The 16,172-nt window shown below is 39.2% G+C and overlaps 1 protein-coding gene and 1 long non-coding RNA gene across 3 annotated transcripts; one reads left to right on the top strand and one right to left on the bottom strand.

Moving 5' to 3' along the window:
* Positions 1–1,366: 1,366 nt before the first annotated feature.
* On the top strand, positions 1,367–2,651 carry LOC135557169 (homeobox protein Nkx-2.2a-like). The gene is made up of 2 exons (XM_064990378.1): positions 1,367–1,610; positions 2,101–2,651. The coding sequence occupies exons 1-2, from the start codon at positions 1,367–1,369 to the stop codon at positions 2,649–2,651; spliced, it is 795 nt and encodes a 264-aa protein (XP_064846450.1).
* Positions 2,652–6,370: 3,719 nt separating this feature from the next.
* LOC135557428 (uncharacterized) lies at positions 6,371–16,054 on the bottom strand. Of its 2 annotated transcripts, none has more exons than XR_010458210.1 (2): positions 15,757–16,054; positions 6,371–6,859 (listed from the first exon to the last, which is right to left on the bottom strand). It is a non-coding gene; the product is annotated as an uncharacterized LOC135557428 (long non-coding RNA). The 2 variants fall into 2 exon arrangements; XR_010458209.1 differs by lacking the exon at positions 15,757–16,054 and adding an exon at positions 13,853–15,736.
* Positions 16,055–16,172: the final 118 nt, after the last annotated feature.

The following is a 16,172-nucleotide window of genomic DNA, read 5'->3' as shown; positions in this document are numbered from 1 at the left end:
TCCGCAGCTTAGCAATCGGTTTGTACGTGTGTTTGCTTAGTACGACCACCCAGGACGCCCGGAGGATTCGCTGAGAACGAGAATCATTGTCACCCACATCACATACTAGATGAGGGCATTGGAGCATAGAGAAGGGGAGAATAAAAACATCTAAAAAGGAAATAATATGAACATGATAGTCAGCGTCTTATGTTGACCCAAGAGCTTATCATTCGATTTCCCACGTGAATTAAACACGACCAATTGCTGCAATAAAATAATTGTTATTGTTATAAAGAAATTGTAAGCTAATATTCCCAAGGGATATACTTGTATTACATTGTGTTGCAATGGGCATGCCAGGTGAAGCATGGACGGATGGAGGCTGCGCTGCAACCTGGTCTCACAGCATTTCATATGATTATTTAAATTCATCTGAGACAATCCATTTTGTATGAAATGTTGTGTTTCATATGGTATGTAATTACTTTAGCGTTATACGTTCACCCATCCACCCTGACCAACGACCCTATTTTTTTGCCTTTAAGTTATCATCTGTCTTATGTAAAACTACCAAACGTAACATATCATACAAATTTGAGTGTGGCGGATTTCCGTTTGCAATGTTACGTCTAATCTATGAGTATGGCCTATGTGCTACTTGAGTTAAGCCTGAACCAAAATATTGACCTAAATGGATTTCATGAATTAGCCTACCCATATTACACCCCCAAAATTCACATTTCGATCTTTAGGGTAATAAAATACATGTCAAAATGACGGTTTTGCTCTTAAATAAATATGATTTGTATGACGCTTTGAAGCAATATATTTTAATGGTTTATATGGAAATTACATGCACAAATGTCCCTCCCCATCTCGGTGATTAACTGTCCCATAATACCAGTCATCACATTTCTGAAGAACCAATGACAGAGATTCGGATGTCCCCAAACCCGAGCATTTCACACCCACAGTCTTCATCCACTTGACTCCAAGGACCCGCCTACACGCGTTGTCTTTCTCCGTTATTCCGATTCATTTTCCATTGCAGATTCAGTGTTTCAACGAACCTTATATGGACCAATCCGTCTGGAGACAGCTTCCTTTATGCCAGTGTTCCTAGCCATGCTTTATCCGTGAGCCTCTCCACCAACTCCTGCGCTCCTCCATGACCAGCACATTGGAGTCCTCTCGACGAGCCAACGGTAAACTACTGCATGCCGATTAAGTCTCCGTTTAGCTTAACCCAAAGGACATAACCCTGAACATCTTAAAACCTCATCTATAAATACTGTACTCTTATTCAGTTATACTGGTTCAGAACAGCAGCAGGGGGAAAAAACGAACTCTTGTTTACAGTGCGCGCCACATACTTTCTCACGCCATGTCGTTCAGCAACACAAAGACGGGCTTCTCTGTAAAGGACATTCTGGATCTTCCTGACACCAATGGAGGTTCTGAAACGGAGGAGACTGAAGATGAGAACGAGGTGGAAACGACTGAGACTTTGACGCAAAATCCATCTTCTGAAAACACTGGAAATGTGCCCTACAAGAGCCTTTTGTGTGATGGTGGTGGTAATCCCTACTCAAGATGGCTTGCCTCCTCCAGCACCATCCAATATTCATGTGAGTAGCTTAAAAAAGTTAGTTTCGTAAACATCGAGGTATAGAACTCATTGATCTGCCTAATTCCTAGTCATAGCTCATCCGTTAAGTTATAGGCCTATGCCATTATTAAAAACATTTGCATTCATGATTTGGTTTGCTATGCAAAACGTCACGATTTCATTTAAACGTGTATTGTTTTAACTTATGAGGCTACCATTAAAGTATTAGTCTATCCATGTCCAATCAGAATTTATAAAATTATCCGTTCGTAATGCCATTTTAATTAGCCTATCTATGCGTAGAGCCTGATCAAAGTATTTAAATTGTTGTCACCAATAGGCCATTGTTTTCGATTATTAGTAGTCTCTTCAATATTTTTTATATTCAACAAATTGCTATATGATGAAGATTTGTTTTTAGAAATTAAAACATTAATGTACACCCATTTCATAGCGTTTGTTGTCATCCCTAGTTGATTACCAGATCCACTTTGTTTCCTTCCAAACAGTGCATAGTTTGTCAGTTGATTCTCGAAACGAACCGAAATATCCAGAGCTGTCCGCCGACGAATCCCAAGATGTCGACAGGGACGCCACAGGTGACAGCAGCGACTCTGGAAAGAAGAGGAAACGGAGAGTGCTGTTTTCCAAAGCTCAAACCTACGAACTTGAGCGACGATTCCGACAACAGAGATATCTCTCGGCGCCGGAGAGGGAGCGCCTTGCAAATGCACTACTACTGACACCGACTCAGGTGAAGATCTGGTTCCAGAATCACCGGTATAAAATGAAGAGAGCACGGGCTGAGAAGGGTATGGAGATGGTTAATTTCGTGTCCCCAAGACGGGTGGCCATTCCGGTTTTGGTTCGGGATGGAAAGCCATGTGATACTAACAAAAGTCAGGAACTCGAGGCCTCATTCAGTGCTGGAATACCTCTGTCGGCGTATAGCGCCTATTCTCTCCATCACTTGCATATGCGCTCTCACTACAGCCCCGACGCCATCTCACAGCTGCCCAGTGTGCATCATATGGCGCAAATGTACCAATGGACTTGGTAGACGATGGATACTCCAAATAACTTTGATTCAACAAAAATACAATCTGAAGAAAGGGATTGAAATTGTATCGATATTATGATCTCTATTTTACCCATATCAGAGCTAATTATTCTGTGGCCCATGAGGTCTGGACAATGTTAGGGTTCTTGAAATTCCGTTCTTTTTATAATGTTTGCCAAATTCATGTTATAAAGGAATGTTATTTCTGTTGTAAAGTGCGCAAAATGCTCATATTATGAATTAATTTATGTTTTTTGGGTGGACTGTTGATTGATCTTGAATATTTATGGCAGTGAATAGACCTAAGACAGTTTGATGTGGTTATTATTCATTTATTAACCTACAATAAATTACTTTTATACCGGCCCAGTAAGGGGAATCGAACAGAACCACGGATATACATGTTTCGTTATTCGTAAAAATCGCTACATAGATACATGCCATTATGCACAGAACTAGATGAAAACGTGTTCCCTTTTTAAAGTAGAAGATCGTGCAAAACCTGTTTAATTACTTCCTGTATCTAATTCGGTTCAGGGTTTACGTTGGGTCACAAAGCAAAAATGGAAACAAATAACTCTGAAGAGAATATCTTGCAAACACAGTCTGGACAATTTCGTTCATATCGAAAGTAAAAACGGGCTTTTTCGAGTTGTGCAAAGGTCTACAACAAATATATATATATGTTTTGTGATGTTTTCCTTACATTTCCTAATTGAAAAGCATGCATGGCTTATTACAGCACTCCAAATGACCAATTAAGCTAGAACAAAAATATATTCTCAGTTCTCATTAACAATATTTGCTAAAACATCAAATTAACTATAGTCAATATAAACCAATTAAAAAAAATGTCTCACTCTGTTTTTCACAGAGCAGCATTGCTTATCAATTCACAAAGAAACCCCAAATATAGAATTGAGTGCAGCTGTGGATCTTTAGGGGTTTGCACATGCAGAATAGAACAGAGAGGGGATGTTGTGGCAGTGGTGGATGGAGAGCTGTGGACGTTTTTGTTTCTATTCGGCTGTCAGTCGGGTCAGCTCATCTCAGAGTAAGGATGAGGAGTAAGTATCTCTGGGGTTTTGTAAAGGCTGTCACTTGGCTCTTTTGTGACCCTTGTTGGACACGTTGTATTCCATATGGGCAGCTGGCCTCGTGAAGGGGATCGCTAATAAAACTCAACTTGTTCTGCTTTCAAACATGCCATTGTTTCCTCCCAATGGGAAAAAAAATCATTACAAATTCATGTGGTATCCTTTCTGAGCAAAGACACCCCATTCACATATTAGAACAGGGAGATCTTATCCTAAGGTTTTTCTGTTCAACCCCTCACGCGCTCTCTCTATTTCTCACTCCATTTCGCCCCGCTCTATTTCTCATACTCTCTCTAAATATTTGAAACCAGTTTTACAAATACTTTGCTCAAAAAATATCTGTACTCACTCTAGTCATCTAAAACACGGGTCAGTGGACACCTGTACTCACAATGTACTTCAAGCAAATGTTGAAGTGATAAATAATAAATGATAGCGTGTAAACTATAACGCTACTCGCATTCCTCATTGGGTAATTCAGCAACTGAGCGTCAAACAACTTTCTCACCACAAGATGGCAGTATATACCTTGATGAAGAAGGATCTGTATTATACGGGACAGACCATAACTGCTCCCAGTTCCAAAATCACAAATGGTTTATAATTTAAGCAGTTTATAACTTGTTTATTCTGCATTGAGCATTTTAGACAAATGTTTTTTATGTTCAGTTAGTGTTACAAGGCAGGTGTAGGTATTTAATCAACGAGATGATTTGAATAGACAATGCGTCATATCCAATTAAATCATTTATGTTTAGAGGTTAAAAGTTTGAATATTAATTGATTAGTTGCATAGACAAATAATGGTTCAACTAGGGTGTCTCTGTTAAAAGCTAATTTTGCTGAACAAACACCTTATTCAGACCAGGGCAGGCAGCAAGGGCACGTGGGACAGCAGTGAAGTGAGTGGTTTGTCCACAGAGCGGAGCAGTTGGGCAACGAAAGTTTTTGGATGAGGACACGAACGTTCTCATTTACTAGCGATATTGTAACCTGCTTGAGGTCATGGTGGGGGGTAATAGTGACATGCAGTAATAACCTCTGTATGTGAATTTGTGTCTTTCAGAGCGGTTGGCGTTTTTTTAATCAACTTGCTTCTATCACTTTCTAGCACATCCGGCTGGTTTACGGAGTAGTTTACAGAGTGTTTAGCTGCTCCCGAGTGGCTTCAGCGTCAGGTGTCACTACCGTCCCTGGTTCGAATCCAGGCTGTATCACATCTGGCCGTGATTGGCAGTCGCATAGTGCGGTGCACAATTGGCCCAGTTCTGGCTGGGTTTGGCTGGGGTAGGCTGTCATTGTAAATAAGAATGTGTTATTGGCTGACTTGCCTAGTTAAATAAAGGTTTTAAAAAAACAAGCCAGCTAGCTTTGTAGCCATGGACTGTGCACCTTCCACTGTTTAGTTAAGTAGCTAGCTGGTTGATGTTTTCCTTTGGAAACCAGGGCAGATGAAGGAAACATTCCACAAATGCTGTTTACGTTGATATCTATACCGAATGACGCAGTTAAGGGACCTCATGGGCACCTTTAACTTTTTCACTTAATTTAAGGAGGAAATTCACCTGAACGTGTTTTGTGCAACTTATTTACATTTAAGGAACTTTAAGGGAGAAGATAAGGGGAAAATGTACCTGTGGTGTTTCATGCAACCGGGCCCTGATCCTCTGGAAGGAACATTATGAGTCATCATCCAACCCCTCCTGGACAATGGCTACACCCCCATGTTTACTCAGTGCCCTCTCCACCTCTGTCATACCCACAGCACGGTGGCGCTCTGGAAGTCTTGTCTACTTGTCTAAGCGTGGCCTCGCTTGGCTGCTTGTCGCCCACACACTCTCGAGAGCTCTTCACTAGGGATCCGACCGACGCCGCAGTCCAAGCACACAGCCAAACTGGGGGTGGGTGTCCCAAACGGCACCTCTATAGTGCACTATTTTTTGACCAGGGCCCATAGGGAATGGTGTGTCATTTGGGACATGCCCTGGGTAGAATGCATGTGTACGCTACTTTGCTTCTCAACCACAGCTGTCCTTGGGGTAACGCGATGCGAAAGTGACAATGTCTGTGGTAAACAAAACCAAAAAAAGTATGCATTTTGACTATTGTATGGAGCGAGACATTGTGGCGTAGTCTTGACCTCGGACCTGAGCGATGGAGGGATTGTATAATATAATGTTTACATACCCTACATTACTCCTCTCATATGTATATGTATATACTGTACTCTATATCATCTACTGCATCTTTATGTAATACATGTATCACTAGCCACTTTAAACTATGCCACTTTGTTTAAATGCCCTACATTACTCATCTCATATGTATATACTGTACTCGATACCATCTACTGCATCTTGCCTATGCTGCTCTGTACCATCCCTCATTCATATATCTTTATGTACATATTCTTTATCCCTTTACACTTGTGTGTGTATAAGGTTATAGTTTTGGAATTGTTAGGTTAGATTACTCGTTGGTTATTACTGCATTGTCGGAACTGGAAGCACAAGCATTTCGCTACACTCGCATTAACATCTGCTAACCATGTGTATGTGACTAATACATTTGATTTGATTTGATTGTGCAAGGGGGGAGCAGCTGAACTCAATAACACAACCAAACAGAGCCAGGCTTTTATTGTGGATTAAATATACCCAGATGTAGGACCCATTGTTCATCATGTTCAACACACGAATGTTCTCTTAAAGTATTTTTTCTTTTCTTTTTTTGACATGGTGTAGGGAAATATATCCTGTTAAATACATGATGCAACATAACTCAATGGCGTTGGATCAATTTTTTTGTTGTTGCATTGCACTGAAAATGTACTTTGTTCATAGATTCCATAGATTTGTCTGTGTTGTGTGTTATGGTGTCCATCGGGACACACTGGGAGAGTACTGAGGGTCAGAGGTCGACGATCACTCTTCCCCATCCCCCACCCCGGCTATAGTGTGAGTCTTTAACGGCAGCCCCATCTTCCCCTGGCTGGGAGATGGAAGCTGGGCTGGCCAGGACAGGAGCCAGGTGGTCTGGATCCCTCCTGTGAGTGGCTTGAGTGGCTGCCTTTCCAAGAGCCCCGGGAGCACAGCTGCTTGTCCCATTGCTCTTCACAAGAGCAGGGGATTAAATGGAGAAGAGAGAGAATGAGGGACAGAGAGAGAGAGAGCGAGAGAAAGAGAGAGAGAGAGCGAGAGAAAGAGAGAGAGAGAGCGAGAGAAAGAGAGAGAGAGAGCGAGAGAAAGAGAGAGAGAGAGAGAGAGAGAGAAAGTGAAAGTGTAAGAGGTGGAAATTGAAAAACTGGAAATATAAGGGAGAGGGTAAATTGAGATTGTCTAGCAAACATAGTAGGCCAATGCCACACAGACGTGCACCAGGTTTGTGAGAATGGATGGGTTTCACAAAACAGCATTTTTGAAATTTGAGATTAAATATGAATTCAAATAGGAACATAATGTACATTTTCACCTCAGCTCAATTGTGGTATGAGCACCCTTTACCTGGTATAAAAGGTTTTCTTATAGTGAAGAAGTAACCGCAGAAAAACCTTTGGCCAAAAGTACTAGTTTTCCTACAGCTTCAATGCTAGGAACTCTAATGATAATACGTAGGGAGTCATACAAGGGACAACACATAGAGGGGAATGGCCCTGACAACAACAACAAAAAGGATCTTAGGATGCAATTAACCACATAGAGGTCAGAGTCTATTTGCCAAGGGTTCTATTGGGAGATCCTCCATATAACATAAGAACTAAAATCATTACAGCCTGTAGACATCATGAGTGTTAATGATGTCTCTAACAGGAGGGATAAACTGTTGGGAACTGTTCTGCCAGGTGGGTGGAAATCCACTGTAACTGTCTTTTCACACCATAATGACGGTGTCTCCTTAACACAAAAGAGAACACACAACGTGATTAGTCTCATAATATCAATGCCTCATTTCAAATACTGCATTTTTCCTGAGGGCAATCTTCTTCGGTTATCTGGGACAGGGATATGGGTGATTTAGATGAAAATGCAATCACTCTCCTGAGTGTTTATGTGGTTTGCTAAATGAATTGTGACGTGCACTTCTAAAGAATTGGCCAGAGAAAATCAATTTAATTGAGATACCAACACTGCAAAGTGCCACTTATCTTTATACTCGCTGTTGGACACTTTGTGGCTGTGCTTTTTATTACAGTGTATTAGATCAAGCGGCAGAAAGTCATGTTACACCTGAATAACCTGACTGAAATAGTGATAATATCCATCATATTACATATTACATTATATTCAACATGATAGAATTAATATATCATCAGCATATAAAGTTGTACTATGCTCATAAGGCATTTATAAGGTATATTCTTCAAGAATCAATGGGTATATCCTACACTGAACAAAAATATAAACACAACATGTAAAGTATTGATCCCATGTTTCATGAGCTGAAATGAAAAAAGCACAAAAAGCTTATTTCTCACAAACGTTCTGCACAAATTTGTTTACATCGTTGTTAGTGAGCATTTCTCCTTTGCCAAGATAATCCATCCACCTGACAGGTGTGGCATATCAAGAAGCTGATTAAACAGCATAGCCATTACACAGGTGCACCTTGTGTTGGGGACAATAAAAGGCCACTCTAAAATGTGCAGTTTTGTCACACAACACAGATGTCTAAAGTTTTGACGGAGCGTGCAATTGGCATGCTGACTGCAGGAATGTACACCAGTGCTTTTGCCAGATAATATGAATGTGCATTCCTCTATCAAAAGCTTCCTCCAACGTCATTCTTATGCCCTACAAGGCCCACCCCTGCCTGCACCCCTGCCTGTACCTCTGCCCAGTCATGTGGAATCCATAGATTAGGGCCGAATGAATTTATTTCAATTGACTGATTTCTTTATATGAAATGTAACTCAGTAAAATCTTTGAAATTGTCACATGTTGCTTTTATATTTATGTTCAGTGTACATATCATTACCACAGAAGAGAAGTACATCTTAAAGACTATTCTCATGCTCCTCACAACATGCTATGGGCTACGGCTCAGCTGTGTGAGGCTGTAGTGTACAGCCGTCACATTACACCCTGCATCTGCAAACTCTAAATTTGCCAGAATGATACAATGACTCACATCAAAGGCACAATCACAGTTAATTTGAAGTACATGCACAATGCACCAGGGCAAGGATCAGCCATGTCCAGCGAAGTGGTCTTCTTCCCAGAATACAAACATCTTCCTTGTTCTTGGTGGATGTCTTTGCATATTCATGCCTTTCCAAGTGGCCCTTTAATTATAGACTGCAGATTCATATTCATTGGATCTTTGTTTTTGTACAGATGTTTTCGAGCCACATGTGCAGGAATAAGAATGGGTAAATATTTCACCACAGAAGCTCTCAATTTGTTTTGGCAATAGGGGAAAGAATCACAATAGAACATGTTTATACAGTATATACACGCATATACGTTTATATTTGTTATAATATAAACGATTTATTGGCTTAACAAGGACATTGAAGAAGGTGGTATAGAATACATTAAATATCCACATTCCCTATCAAACCAGTATTGATGCTTTGCCTCAAGGTGTCAAAAACATTAAGACTAAACATAGGCTATCAAAAGAGCTGCTGTATATTTCTGCTGGGATGTCTGGTATCCAGCATCTAGGAGAGAGATAAATGGAGAAATACCCAGAACTGGAAAAGGGTCTATACATATTGATGTGTGTGCTCTTTAGGTGATTGGACCTGATATTGATTTGTGTGTCACAGAAACACCTGCGAAAGATGACCTTGTGATAGGCTATATAGCTACAGTATAGGCGTATATAGGCCTATCGTCATCATTATGGTCATTGGTGCAACTCGTCTAACAGCTTACTAGGCTATTTGGTGATTGCTGGTGCAATTCAAATACAATATCCTATAACATTAATTTTTCTTGTTATCACAGGTGGACAACATTGTTTTATATGGATGAATAACAAATGGGTCGTTCCACTATTCCTGTGCCTTTTAAGAAGTGTAACTTGGTAAAAAAAAAAAAAACATATATCTGCAGTAAGTGACTTTTAAGTGCTAAATAAAGTAACTGGGTTGACCGTCACAAGTTAAGGTTAAGTTTAGGCATTAACTCAGACTTCTTAAGGTTAGAGTTACGGTTTGGGATAGGCTTAAAACAGAAATGTAAACAAATACAAATAAACTACTTTCTATCGCTGGATTCCAACATGCAACCTTTGGAATCAGAGGATCCTTACTCCTGTCCGTCATTCCCGTTCCGCAACGCCCGAGAAAAAAACGAAACCTACTTGAAGGTAACAGTGCTCATTGTTGCCCCTAGTGGACGGTTTCCATGACATCTCCCGACGTCCTCAGACATGTATGGACGTCTAACACTGATTTGTTTCACGGGTAACCTGTCTGGCCATAAAAATAGTAGAACTAGCTCACCGCTTTTACGCGATGATTTCACTATTAGATGTGCAATGTCTCTTTGAATTTTGTTTTGTTTTATTAGGCCTAGATTAAATCAGATCAAGCGTTAACCTGCGATAGCACACACCCAGCATAGCGGATGTTTGGCGATGTCAGCGGTGGAACTGTGCTGGAGCCATCAAATCAGTGAGCAGCTGCTCTAGCGATCATTCTCGCTAAACCACACCTGCCCCACTCTTGTTAGACTTTCAGAAAGAGAATGTATGCTATAGAAAATTACGCTCAAATTGTAAAATCATTCAACAAAATAATGAGGATTTCTTTAATCCTAATCAAGGTGTAGATGACTTCTCACATTCCGGTATTCAAACTTGGAAACAATGCGACTCAGTGCAGCCAATAACAATCTCCGTTTGTGGGATTTGACAGCTCTAATGCAGTTCCACCTCCAACATCAACTATGCGGATATCGGCTAAAGCGGATATTATTGAAAACTAGAGTTTAGTTCACGTTACATGGTTGACCTTAAAATACGGGACATACTTAAATGAATCACTAATCATATGAAATAGCCGAAATAATAATCTTCAGAAATAACTTTGTCAAAGCAACAAAATAACTAGGGCTTTTACAATGATGGGGAAACTTTACAATGTGGGGATTAAATGAGTTCAAATCTTCCGAGAAGTGACACAGGGTTGACGGAGGGCACTTTAGCAAACCTTTGTTCATATAACAAATCTGATTAATTAAAATACCCTGTGGTCAATATTAAAAATGACTTCAGTTAATATAAAAGGTTTCTAAAATAAAATATTGGTGCATGGTTACTACTTAAAATTTCAAAAGGGACGCAAAAGGCACTCTTTTCGAGAAACAGACCCAAATAACTGAATAGACGAACGTGTCAGTCGCTTCCAAGATTTGTAATAACGACAATAAAACAAAGGACAGGAAAATCTAAGGGGGGTTAAACCCATTTACAAAAAGATTATGGCATTCGACCAATTCCACTTAAAAAATATATGTATATGTTCACTGTTCAACGTATTGGCGAAATCTAAAATATATGTATATTTTTTTACATAAAAAAGAGAGTTTAAACGCACAAGGAACATTTGCTTAGAACGGTAAAGTTTCCGTTTTGTTAATTGTTAATGCACGACATTTCTTGGCGGAGGTGTATATATAAATAGTTATATTTATTCTGATAGAATAAAGACCTCCCAACTATCTAAAGTATTAAGCCTATGTACGATAATTGATTTGATCACATCGGCTGCTGATATCATCAAATCGCACTTTTAATAAGTACACTTTAAATCCACACTTGGTCCAATGCTAAAGCCCCCGTCCCCCTTAACATATAAGCATCATTTAATTTATAATATAAGAAACATGAATTAAAATACAAATAATACTGGAGTGGATGAGAGGGTCTTGACTGAGGAGGCTTGGCACACACGTTTATCACTTCATCTATGCTACTCATGAAAGAAGATTAAACAGTTTGGTGCAATAATCTGAAATTCACATTGGCGAAATCTAAAAACAATAAAGCAATCAATTAAAGCCGCCGATAGCAGCTTTTTCTCAAGCTTTCGGCCTATCTAATTCTAATAATACATCTATACTATAATTATTTGCTACAGTAGGATAGTAGTAATTATGCTGTCAGCACTTTATATAGTGAGTATACAGCCTATACAATTTTCTGGAAAAGATGGCACACAGTAGGCATCAATGGTGTCTATAATACAACTTTTTCTTCGCAATGCTTAAAATGCTCTTTACAAGTTACCGAAGTGCTTCCATTATATCAATAAAAAATATGACAGGTTTGTGAAATAATATATTAATATGTCATAAGCTAAAACAGTTCTCTATTATCCATCATTCTTTGGTGACAGGCTTGTCTACATTTGATTCCAAAGCAATGACGTTTCATTTTGCCATGATGTTTCTTCCGAATGTCAACATTTTGATTAGTAGACTACACTTAATTCACCACTGTATCAACTAAATTCATATTCCAATTCTTGATTTATTAATTTAGGCTACCACTGCCCTCTCCAGACCACCAACGCGATTTTTCTCGTGCATGCTCAAAAAGCTATTTTGATAGGGTTTATAGGCTAGCCGACCTCCAAGTTATAGCAACCGTGCACCTGCAGTGCAACATTAATATGTAAATGTGACTTCTCTTTTGAAACATATTGTCATTATTAACAATTATGTTAGACAGTGTCATCGGCAAAAATAGCCTAGGCCCTCCGTTGAGCAAACACCCACAGCTTTTGGTGTAATTGAAATGAACTAATCGTTCATAAGACATTGCCCAAACAAAGAGAGCAGGCCTACAGGTTGATTGTGGTCATGGGGGGCCTTTTCCATCGTCCGGTGCACATGGAATGATGTTGCAACACGATTCGATGCCTTTGGTAGCTTGCCGCACTGGCGCGTAGCTTAATACAGCTGCCATTTGTCTTGCGAAGAGCTGGGATTCCACTTCTGTAAGTGTTTCGCCTGAGAAAGGAATATACCACAATTGTCCAACATTCTGAAACCGTCGAACAGTGTTTGCTACAAAAATACTCCAGTGAATAATTTCCATCCATCTTGTTTCTTTCTTGTTGCCCTCACCGTGACATGAAAGTTGAGATCATAGCTTTTCATTTTGTTGAATTGGGTTAACAAGCACGGACTCCACACAAGCTCATTTGCTTCACTTACATCTCCGGTGCATTAGCAGGAACGGTTCAGGACCCGGGCCCTCACTCTAAGCGCAGAACCCCTTTACTGACCTCTCCAAATCTCTCTCATGTTATTGAGCCAGTGGTGGCGGAATGCATCAAGTGCCCCATTGACAGCAAATATGCCATCCCTCTACTCCAAGACGTTCGGGATCTTTTCAAATATAACCTCAAAAGAGTTGCTTGCGTTTTTTTGTATATTATCTCAAAATTTTCGATATGCAAGTAGGCTGTGCGTTTATGGGGGATAGAGAGGTGATGCAAAATTATAGAGCTAGTAAATAGCACAACGTTAACACAATTCAAAGATCATTCCGAATTCACACTATAGTTAGTTACTGAAGGCTACAGTCACCTCAAGAGAATCGGTCATTGCTGGAAAGTCCAAACACAGGCCTCTATCATTGAGGGTCATTGTTCTGATTAGTGCTCGAGCGTCTCCTATTCCCAATCAAAATGTCTGTTTTGCTTTGTGCTATATTAATTACGGTGCAAATGTTGATCTGATTACAAGTGATACTGAATTTACTAGCTAGTGGACAACAGTATGTAGTCTTAATGGAACATTACTTGGACTTGTTTCATAATACGAAAGTTATAGGCCTATAGATAGCCTATGGGGTATATTTCTATAATGATGTAGCCTAATAATGTAATAACACTAAAATACATTCCTATATGCTACGATTTTGACCTATTATAGGTTTGTATACATATAAACAAATGGTGTAACATGTCAAGAAGAACCGTAATTATCCTATCGGTTTTCCATAGCTACACCAACGACTGGGTTATGGAACACCAATCTAGCATAACAATTTGAGTCTATTTTTACCGGTTGAATTAACATTGATCAAATCAACATTCATTCAAAAGTTACAGTAAATGAAAACATCAAGACAAAAACAAGTTACCTGCAATAAGCTGGAATTCAACAGACCCGAGCTGGAAAGATTCCCTTTTCATGCTATATACCAGCACAAGCGATAGTGGTACAGAAAATGGAAAAACATTTTGTGAATATAGGCCTATGTATTTATGGTCCCGAGACATGCAAGTTTCAATAGAAAGACCGAAGTCATTATTGCTATTTTTGTTATCGAATGTTTCTCTGTGCAGTCATGATAATGGGAACGTGGTTGGAATGGAAGAAATTTGAGTGCAGTAGGTCATAACCATACCCTTTGAAAGGTCCACAAGATTGAGCGGTTTGGTTATTTGCATGGGGCTACATCTAGGAAAAAGACCGAAAAGAGCCATCCACCACAATACAATTCGTTTATTATATGGCTCATTCAACAGATGCATTACGGAAAGCAGACAACTAAGATTTTATCCGAGCTGAACATATTTTAACAATGAGCATTATAGCCGATGCTACAATTGTGCTAGGCTGAAAACTTTGATGTAGCCTAGGCCTAACAAAAAAAATGAAAGAGCAAAATGGTATTCAAATTAAATAGTTGATAAATGACATTAGGCTATAGCCAATCAGATTTTTAAAAAGTGGTCTACAAAACAATTGCCTAACCCTACATCTTGACGAAGCAAGATCGCCTATCAGACAGAATCAAGACAAGGCCATTTATCAAGAAAATACGTTCTATATGATTTATGATTACCATACTTGGCCTAAAATCTGAAAAATTCACATTCACAAAACAATTATTTAATTCTAAAAAAAATAATGTTGAATATGCATGTGTGTGGGCTGCACAAATGTGACTGTGCTTCAGCACTTGTCATTTCCTGGTCTTGCCACCTCTTTCTGCCACAGGGATTTTAGCATATAGACTACCGCTATCTGCACGGATAAGAAATTATCAAGTATAATTCATTTAAAACAGATTGACAAAAGATAATTTCACGGAAATCAACTCACCTGTTGTCAAGTCAATACCTCTCAAACATTCGAGGTAGCCTAAAAATGATTTAGACAGTTTTATAGTAACTTAAATCGCGAAATCACCGTATGGCCTATATTTTACCTTTTTAAAATGTTCAGATTAGCCTGCATGCTCGCATAGCCTACCTCTGAAGCATTGGATGAGCAGGTGAACTCGTTTCTCACTGGGCACAGACGTCAGTTTAAAGACCGTTTTTGGTTGAGCTGTCAACTTATTTTCATTCAATGTAAAATCAACAAAATGTCACCATGTCATTGAATTTAGGTTAAACGTTGGGTAAAAAAAAATCGCTTATGTTGACAGCTTTTCCACCTTCATTCAACGTCACCCACATTTTGTTGTTTAAATGACATGGAAGCAACGTTGATTCAACCTGCCGTTGTCCGGTGGTCTACCAGAGATAAATGACCATTATAGATCAAAGTAAATGGCAACAATGAGTTATTAACTCAATTAGCATGCTATTGGTGATCCATCTTTTTGATTTTAAAATAGATAAGGACTTAATACACATTTAATTGTCTTTGATGAATCTCGTTCATATCAAGGACTCTACTTTGATTTGAATCCATGCCATCTTTGCGGTGTAGGACATTGGCTACTCTATCCGTTCCCATATCCACAATTAAATAGGCTAAATTGGAAAGTACCAGGATGACTGGACAAGTAAGCAAAAGTGGAATTTGTTTGTCTTCCAATGAGTGACACATTTAACGCGATTAATAACATAGGGTTGGTTATTTTCACATCTAAATACGATTTGAATAAAGTATTATTTTAAAATAATCCATTGTATTGTCTGATTACATTTTGTAAAGAAGCAAAAATAATATAATTTTTATGATCGTTATTGTATGGGGTAATGCAAGCCTACCAATATGTCAATTGAAAAAATATATATATAATCACACCCTTAAATGCAAAATGTGACAGCTTGGATGGTGAAAGAAAGTCTTCATTGTGGTGCCTGATTCGGTCTCTGGTGTCTGTTCGAAGAGCTCTCGAGTTAAGAAAAAGGTTGCCATTTTATTTTTTGGCTGGATCAACAGCTTTACCCGAATGCACCAAAACTATAGCCCATTGCCTCACTTGAAATCCGACCAAAGAATCAAAAAATATATAATTTTCGAATTAGTTCCATATCACATGCATTTATCAAGTTAACGTTTAAACCATCTAAATGACATCTTGCTTATCTTAACTCAAAATTAAAATGTTACTAAATTACCCGGTTAAAATGTCAATGCCCATTGTTGGCATGTTTGGCTCGTTGCTCCGCCCCTCGTGTTTGTCGTAAACCTGGCGCCTGGCTAGAGTCAAGACAAGA

The sequence above is a fragment of the Oncorhynchus masou genome, chromosome 16, assembly GCF_036934945.1.
Source record: "Oncorhynchus masou masou isolate Uvic2021 chromosome 16, UVic_Omas_1.1, whole genome shotgun sequence".
Taxonomy (NCBI): domain Eukaryota; kingdom Metazoa; phylum Chordata; class Actinopteri; order Salmoniformes; family Salmonidae; genus Oncorhynchus; species Oncorhynchus masou.
The sequence above is the reverse complement of the archived record's forward strand: the minus strand, read 5'-3'. Positions and strand labels throughout refer to the sequence as shown.

Coding starts and splice junctions, on each gene's coding strand:
- LOC135557169 (XM_064990378.1), top strand. CDS start 1,367: ATGTCGTTCAGCAACACAAAGACGGGCTTCTCTGTAAAGGACATTCTG. Junction 1,611..2,100: donor CAGCACCATCCAATATTCAT/GTGAGTAGCTTA, acceptor CCTTCCAAACAG/TGCATAGTTTGTCAGTTGAT.